The 7,789-nt window shown below is 43.8% G+C and overlaps 1 protein-coding gene across 1 annotated transcript in view; it reads left to right on the forward strand.

Annotated features, from left to right (window-relative positions):
* nptx2a (neuronal pentraxin 2a) overlaps positions 1 to 7,450 on the forward strand; it is an 11,568-nt gene extending 4,118 nt beyond the window's left edge. Inside the window, exons 3-6 of the mRNA XM_034539470.1 lie at positions 846 to 1,092; positions 1,853 to 2,097; positions 4,573 to 4,752; positions 5,369 to 7,450. Coding sequence (XP_034395361.1) covers positions 846 to 1,092; positions 1,853 to 2,097; positions 4,573 to 4,752; positions 5,369 to 5,596 — 900 coding nt within the window. The 3' untranslated portion in view covers positions 5,597 to 7,450. The remainder of the gene's footprint in view (positions 1 to 845; positions 1,093 to 1,852; positions 2,098 to 4,572; positions 4,753 to 5,368) is intronic.
* Positions 7,451 to 7,789: the final 339 nt, after the last annotated feature.

Below are 7,789 nucleotides of genomic sequence, written 5' to 3' on the forward strand. Positions count from 1 at the left end.
CGTCATCTGTCATCCATCCATCATCCATCGTCCATCGTTCATCATCCATCATCCATCCATCATCCATCCATCATCCATCCATCCATCCATCATCCATCCATCATCCATCCATCATCCATCATCCATCCCCCATCACCCATCATCTATCATCCATCATCCATCCATCATCCATCCATCCATCCATCATCCATCCCCCATCATCCATCATCCATCATCCATCAATCCATCCGTCATCTGTCATCCATCCATCATCCATCATCCATCATCCATCAATCCATCCGTCATCTGTCATCCATCCATCATCCATCGTCCATCGTTCATCATCCATCATCCATCGTTCATCATCCGTCATCCATCATCCATCCATCATCCATCCATCATCCATCCATCATCCATCCATCATCCATCCATCATCCATCCATCATCCATCCATCATCCATCATCCATCGTTCATCATCCATCATCCATCATCCATCGTCCATCGTTCATCATCCATCATCCATCATCCATCATCCATCATCCATCATCCATCATCCGTCATCCGTCATCCGTCATCCATCCATCATCCATCAATCCATCCGTCATCCATCATCCATCATCCATCCATCCATCATCCATCATCCATCATCCATCGTTCATCATCCATCATCCATCGTCCATCGTTCATCATCCATCATCCATCATCCATCATCCATCATCCATCGTTCATCATCCATCATCCGTCATCCGTCATCCGTCATCCATCCATCATCCATCAATCCATCCGTCATCCTTCCATCATCCATCAATCCATCCGTCATCCTTCCATCATCCATCCATGCAATATTCCCCACTCGGCCTCCCAGCAGCAGAGTTTGCGTCTCCCCAGCACAAACGTGTCAGCTGGAGGCGTCTCTGCTCTGACTCCGCTGCCACCAGAGCTGAGGGAGCTGCTGCGGCAGCGTCTCGGGCTGCTGGAGAGCCAGCTTCTCCGGAAGGTGGACGATCTGGAGCAGGAGAAGAGCCAGCTCTACAATGAAACTGCGGCCCACCGCCAACGCACCGAGAGCGCTCTCAATTCGCTCCTAGAGAGGATCACGGAGCTTGAGAAAAGTAAGTGACACAATGGGAAGTAATGCTAGACTTTTTGTCTGCCAGATTTAGCTCTAATTAGTCGATCCCTGTGCAAATTCCTGATGATGCAAGTGAAAAGTCTTTTATTCTCAGAGCCATTCTCAGAGCAGCTCCTGGTCTTGAAAAATAAGGCTTGGATAGCAACACTGAATGTTTAATTAGTTTGAGAACTATTGGAGAGATGTCCACACTGCAGGGTATCACTTTGATGGCCGACGTCAGAATAACAGAATATCTTTGCCGAAGGCAAAATTATGTTTGAAGACTATGTCACCGCTCTCTGAACATCTCCTGTGAGAACCACGTCCCCCGAGACTCGACTGAGTCAGGGGCTGTTTGAGGATGCAAGTTTTAACCAAAGTGTATTGCTCACAGGAAGTGGCCACAACAGCTCACCCACCTGTAGAATATAATCAATACAACAACCCCACAATAAATACTACCTTTGTGAGCCTTATTAAATTACATTTACGTCAAGGCAATGCAAGAGGTGTTGAATAAATGTGTACCATGATGATGTCACCCTGCTCCGGGTTTACCATGACGAGTACCAGAGTGCAGCACCCTGTGATCCTGAGAAGTTTGCGCTTGAGACTGTAGGAGAACATTATGGAAATCTCCAGCTTGTGGCATTGGACCATGTTTATTACATGTAATGTAATGTAACATGGGAAGAAGACTTTCTGTTATGACACACCAAAGTTATTTTTAAACATATGCATTCATTGTCCATCAACAGGTAATAATGCCTTCAAATCACCCGAGGATTTCAAAGTGTCCCTCTCACTTCGCACTAACTACTTGTATGGACGCATCAAGAAGAGCCTCCCAGAGATGTATGCCTTCACCGTGTGTATGTGGCTCAAGTCTAGCGCCATTCCCGGCATAGGAACCCCGTTCTCTTATGGCGTGCCGGGCCAGGCCAACGAGATAGTCCTCATCGAATGGGGAAACAACCCCATCGAGCTACTGGTTAATGATAAGGTAGGTCCACAATGACAAACACTGTTCTTTAATTAGTTGTTGATGGGAAGGAGAGCAACTTTGATTATTTCCCTCTGCCCTGATTTTCTGAAGAGGGAAGCTCAGAATCATTCATGATCGCCTGGCAGCACCGCTGGCTGTAATGATGCTGGTAAAAGTGGATCAGCAGAGATGCTAATTAAATGCAGAGGTTTGACGTTGGTAGCTAATGTATGTACGAAATGATGCAGCTAAGAGGACATTCGCTGACCATCAGCTCTGAATATTAAATGTTGCACCTTATAAACATTTCATATCATTGACCGACATTCCACACACACACACACACACATACAGTAATTCATTAGAGGACTTGTGCTCATTTGAAGGCTTCGCCGTCTTTGCTCTCTGCAGAAAATACTGAGGATTCAGTCAACAAGCATTTCAATTACTGTAACGGGAAAAGACTTGGCAGTATGAATATTTAATGGCATTTAGCCTTTAAGTCAAAATAACTGTAATTGTTATGTTGATGCTTTAATAATAGCTTTTCCTGGTGGCACCAACAGTGTAATGTTGGATTTAGTGCTCTGTGTTGTTTACGTTGGCCGTTATTGGCACAGGCAGGTCTCCTCACAGCGTTCCCCTTCACCATGCATTATACATGTGTTCACGTCAGATGAGAGAAAGATGAGGGAGAAAGGGATGCGAGTATACGGGAAAAGAGAGATAGAGGGGAGGGAGTAAAAAAGCTGCAGAGCTTTGGAGGCGACCGGGTGCTGAGGAGAGCGAGGGGAAAGAGCGAAAGATCAGAAGACACCAGGAAAAAAGGAAGTGATAATGTAACAGGGAGAGAAGCATCCGAGAAAAAGAGAGCAGTGTGGAGGAGAGCGAGGCCAGACTGGTTAATATAAATACTGTATGTGCAGCAGCACATCCATGTGTTGAACTTGTTCACAGTGATAACAGGGTCCTCTGGGGCACAGTGTCTTATGCTGTTGTTTATTTGGCTGCATACTCAGGGAAGCAGGAAGCTGCCTTGACTACTAAAAAGTGCAGCATTGTATTTTATATTTGTGGGTGGCTGGTGGGACTCTTTATTGTTATAAAGTAGCATCTCCATCAGGAGAGTCAGTGTTGTCTGTGTCAGTAAACGATGTGTCCCCCCAAAACACATGATTATGGTATCTTCATTTTCCAATCAAATGTGGCTGCCAAGAGTTTAATCTATAATGGATTCAACTTGTCTTGTACAACATCAACAATGTTCCCAATTAAAAAAAAATGTTTTCAGCAGTTCTATGCATTTTATTGTGGATTACTACAGGATTATTCTGATACCATTCAACATTCATATGGTGGACTTGTTTTTTTTCGACACCGTACATGTGTGCTGATATTTAACAAGACCTTTTTGACTGTTGGTAGGAAGTACATAAGTATATGACCTTCTTAAAAAATGTTATCTCCAGCCTTTTGGAACGGAAGAAGAAAATGGCTTTTGAACCAGAAGTAAAATTCATCCTTTTTTTCACAACAGTCATTTTGACATTTTACAGCAGGAGAAGCATATCAGGTGTCAGGTGTCAGGTGTCAGGTGTCAGGTGTCAGGTGTCAGGTGTCAGGTGTCAAAAAGTGTCATTCTAAAAAGGCCAGTGGGAAAATTATAATTTCTACTATTTTATTCACTATAAAATGTTACTTATTATTTTTGAGATTGAGATCATTTGTAGTCTTTCAGATGAAAAAGAGTGAGTCATGTATTCATGGTGCATGCTGTGTAGATACAGTGTTTACATTTTAAACTATTTATGTACAAAACATCACTGCTGTCATATTTTGAATAGTGGTGAATATTTAAAAAAAACAATATTTTTCATTTTAAAATGTCTAAATCTTTAACAGTCAGTGAGGCTTAGCATATTCCAACGCAGACATACTTTATAATACTACTGCATTCCTTGTAGTCCCAGTGGTGGAAAGATGCCACCAGGCATCCACAACCAGGACCATTGACTCTGTAATTGCAAGTGGCTTGGATTTTATTTCCAGTTGCTCTTCCAATCTTTTCAGGTTTAAGTGAAACTGTAACAAAACACAAGTGTGAAGTAATTCTGTAGGCTCAGAAGGAAAAGGCTAATGAGATACACACTCATCATCTCATGTGATGTTCTGTATCCTCAGAGGACGATGATGTCATTGGGTGGTTGTTTTTCTTTGATCTCTGAACAAAGAGGACACTGTTTAGCTGTTAGCAAGCCAACTGCTTTGAAGGATGTTCCATCCCTTGATGTCACCTGGCTAATCTACATTGTAGATGTCGCACTGGCTACATCTGGAGAATTCTCTGCAGACGGCTGTCTCTTTGAAGCACCAACCCTTCTAATTGATGTTCTTGTTTCTAGCATGCTCCAATTAATATCAAATCTCTCTTGACTCCTCTTGCCCCCTTGTGCTCCCCCTCCCTGCTCCTTGCTCTTGGGAATTCCTGACCAGGTGGCCCAGCTCCCTCTGTCAGTGAGTGACGGACGCTGGCACCACATCTGCATCACCTGGACGACCAGAGATGGTTTCTGGGAGGCTTACCAGGATGGCGAACGTCTGGGCACCGGGGACAACCTGGCCCCCTGGCACCCAATTAAACCTGGAGGGGTAATCATCCTGGGCCAGGAGCAGGTGAGAGCACGGAAAAAGCTTAGCTGGTAAAGAACCGGTGTGTGTGTGTGTGTGTGTGTGTGTGTGTGTGTGTGTGTGTGTGTGTGTGTGTGTGTGTGTGTGTGTGTGTGTGTGTGTGTGTTTCCTCGTGTCACTAAGATCCCTGGGTGTATTCTCTTCGGAGGGAGCAGGGGAGGGAAGGTAGCGAGGCTCTTCTCACGCTATCGTGGCCCTTTCTGTATTACCTCATTCGTCTACTTTTGAAGTGCACCTTTACGCCCTTTGGAGCTGGGTCAGCAGGTTATTTTAGCAGTTAACTTTATGACAGCCCATGTATATACGAAAGAGATGTACAGTGACAGATTAACGATATCCTCAGAGAGACATTACGTCATATTGCATTAGAGTGGAGGACGGAGGCTTTCTTGCCTTCCCACAAGGTGAGATTGCTGCATGTTGCACAGCGCATTGGAAAGTAAACACTTGGATATTTAAAAGTGGCTGCACACTGGAAAATATTCAGTTGTTTGGCAGTTTTGATGGAAATCAAACAGAATTGATGCGTTCTAATTAAAGTTGTATTACAATTCCTTCAGAAGTGAACTCACAAACTTTCCTCTCCTGCTTTTCCTTGAAGGACATAGTCGGAGGCCGTTTTGACGCCACGCAGGCCTTTGTGGGCGAGCTGAGCCAGTTCAACATGTGGGACCGAGTCCTGCGGCCCGTGGACATCATGGGTCTGGCCAACTGCTCAGCCTACATGCCGGGCAACGTGGTTCCTTGGATTGACGCTAATGTGGAAGTGTTTGGTGGTGCGAGTAAAGCTGCTCTGGAGATCTGTGAAGATCGGGCTTTTGATTCCTAAAGGATCTGATCCAAGGGGATTCAGCATCGCCGCAGGGATGGAGAGGCCGAGTAATCTGACTGTTTGTTGCTTCGGTCAAATCCCAAAGCAAAGAGAACCAGTGCAACATTTTTACAGATTTATATGGTATGACTGTGCATCTGTTGATGTGCCCATTGAATTTGAACCCTGAAGACATTACAGGTGACTTCAAATGAGTGTGCTCATCTGAAGAAGATATGCTGTTGCATCAGTTTACTGTAATGATATGACTTACTGTCATTCTGAGCTTTCCTCCAGTAGATCAGCTTTCATTTGACTCCTCTTTGAAAACAGCTCTTTTTGGTTGCATTCCTTCTTCTGACAATGTATTCGTAGTGAATGTGAGCTCAAGCAGGCTTTGATGTTTCCTGAGTTACGCAGTTGATTACCACACACTGTGAGCTCCCTCCCTGTTTGAAGACCAGCAAACACAGGAACATAAGGTGAATGTTCATGACTTCAAAGTGGACAAAGAACAACCTTTGAAAAGTGACAAAATGTCTAAATAGTATGCATGAGCCCAAGCAGTGAATGGACGTCAGTCCAGAAGTGACAGTGCATGCTTTCTGTCAATATACAGAGTGTGTGGTGCGTCCAAAACAAGCCAATGCAGCGTGCTGACAGCATTACGCAAGAGTGTGTGTGTGTGTGTGTGTGTGTGTGTGTGTGTTCATGGGCGTATGGCTTGTCTTGCGTGTAAAAAGACCAGAGATTATGAGGGAGGGAGGACATTTTTCATTCTTGTAAATCTATGCTTAATACCTCTCTGCCCCTTGAGCAGCTGCCATATCCCCAACAGCTTTATGGGTGGGCTGGCTCTGCTCAGGTTAACGATGTCGGACGGCTGCCCAGGACTGGCCTATCGACAGAGTTGCAGAGCCCTGCCGACTGCCCAGTGAGGGCAGGGCCTGGGCTTGACCCTCAAGGGCAATCCTTAATTCCTCATCTGTGTAGTAATTGTGTCCATGAATGAGTATGGTGGTGAGCATTATGGAGCTAAGCACGCCATAAAGATAGGCGGATCAAATCTAGAGATGCAGATGTCAGCACTTTACGGACATTATGAATGTCTTAATCGGCTGTCACTGAACAAGAAGGTTCATTTTGTTCCATGGATAGTATTTATTTTTAAAAGAATGTAGAAAATCAATGATTTTGGAACAGCTTAGTGAATAAAATGTGTGCTTTTTGCAGCTTGATTTTTGTTCTTAATGTTGTGGTGAACATTGGTTTAAATGCTGTTCCTCAGTACAATAGTTTCAAGCCTGGTGCTGGAGCCCCCCCATAAAAGAGGCAACAAAGACCTCTACATCGCTATCAGCTAAAGACTTTCTTTCTTTCTTCCTCGTGGAATTCCTTCACTAGGCAGACACTAGCACACACGCCATTAAACAGCTTCTATCCACCTTAGAAAGAAATGCAGTGAAATAAAAAGAAATAAAAAGATGGAGTCGGTTACTGCACAGCAGAATGTTGTAAAAGGGAGGGTGCACTTCTCGGATGTGAATGTTCCTCTTTTGAGTGTCTTTGTTTGCAATGTCGTAACGTCAAGAGACGTCTGTCTCGTTTTTTTTGTTCTTTCTGCTCATGATTTTTGTCCATTAGCAGCACAATATGTCAGAAAAACTACCCAGAAAATGCAGAAGTACTTATAGAAATGCGTTGTTTATATGGTGAATGGCCTTTTTGTAAAAACCAGATGTGCTTTTGCTTGTTCAAACTTTCTTTTCAGCTCAGTAGCAGTTCAGAAGAGGGACACAAGAAAAAGACACATGTGTTTCTATCGTTGTTTTAAAGTCACCTTCATGTGCAGTATCCATTCAAGTGTTGCACCTTTCTGACGTTGAATGTTCTTTTGCACCCAATAAAAGAGTGAACAGATTCCAGGTGTGGAAATTAAAGCAGCGACTCAGAAATGTGACAGAATAGCTGATGAGCTGTCTGAACAGTTGAACATGTTTGCTTGAAAATATATAATTGCACTGCATTAGTGATGAGGTCAGAGTTGAACCTGACCTCATCCTTGCCAAGGGCATGCAGCATTTATGTTTCTTAATAAGGAAACTTTATTCTTTGATAGATATTATCAACATGTTGTACATGTCTGGTTCAAACAGACATGTTTGTGTTGGTCTGGTTGGTATAGACATATCATTTGTATGACTAGCCATA

The sequence above is a fragment of the Cyclopterus lumpus genome, chromosome 8 (assembly GCF_009769545.1).
Source record: "Cyclopterus lumpus isolate fCycLum1 chromosome 8, fCycLum1.pri, whole genome shotgun sequence".
NCBI classification, from domain to species: domain Eukaryota; kingdom Metazoa; phylum Chordata; class Actinopteri; order Perciformes; family Cyclopteridae; genus Cyclopterus; species Cyclopterus lumpus.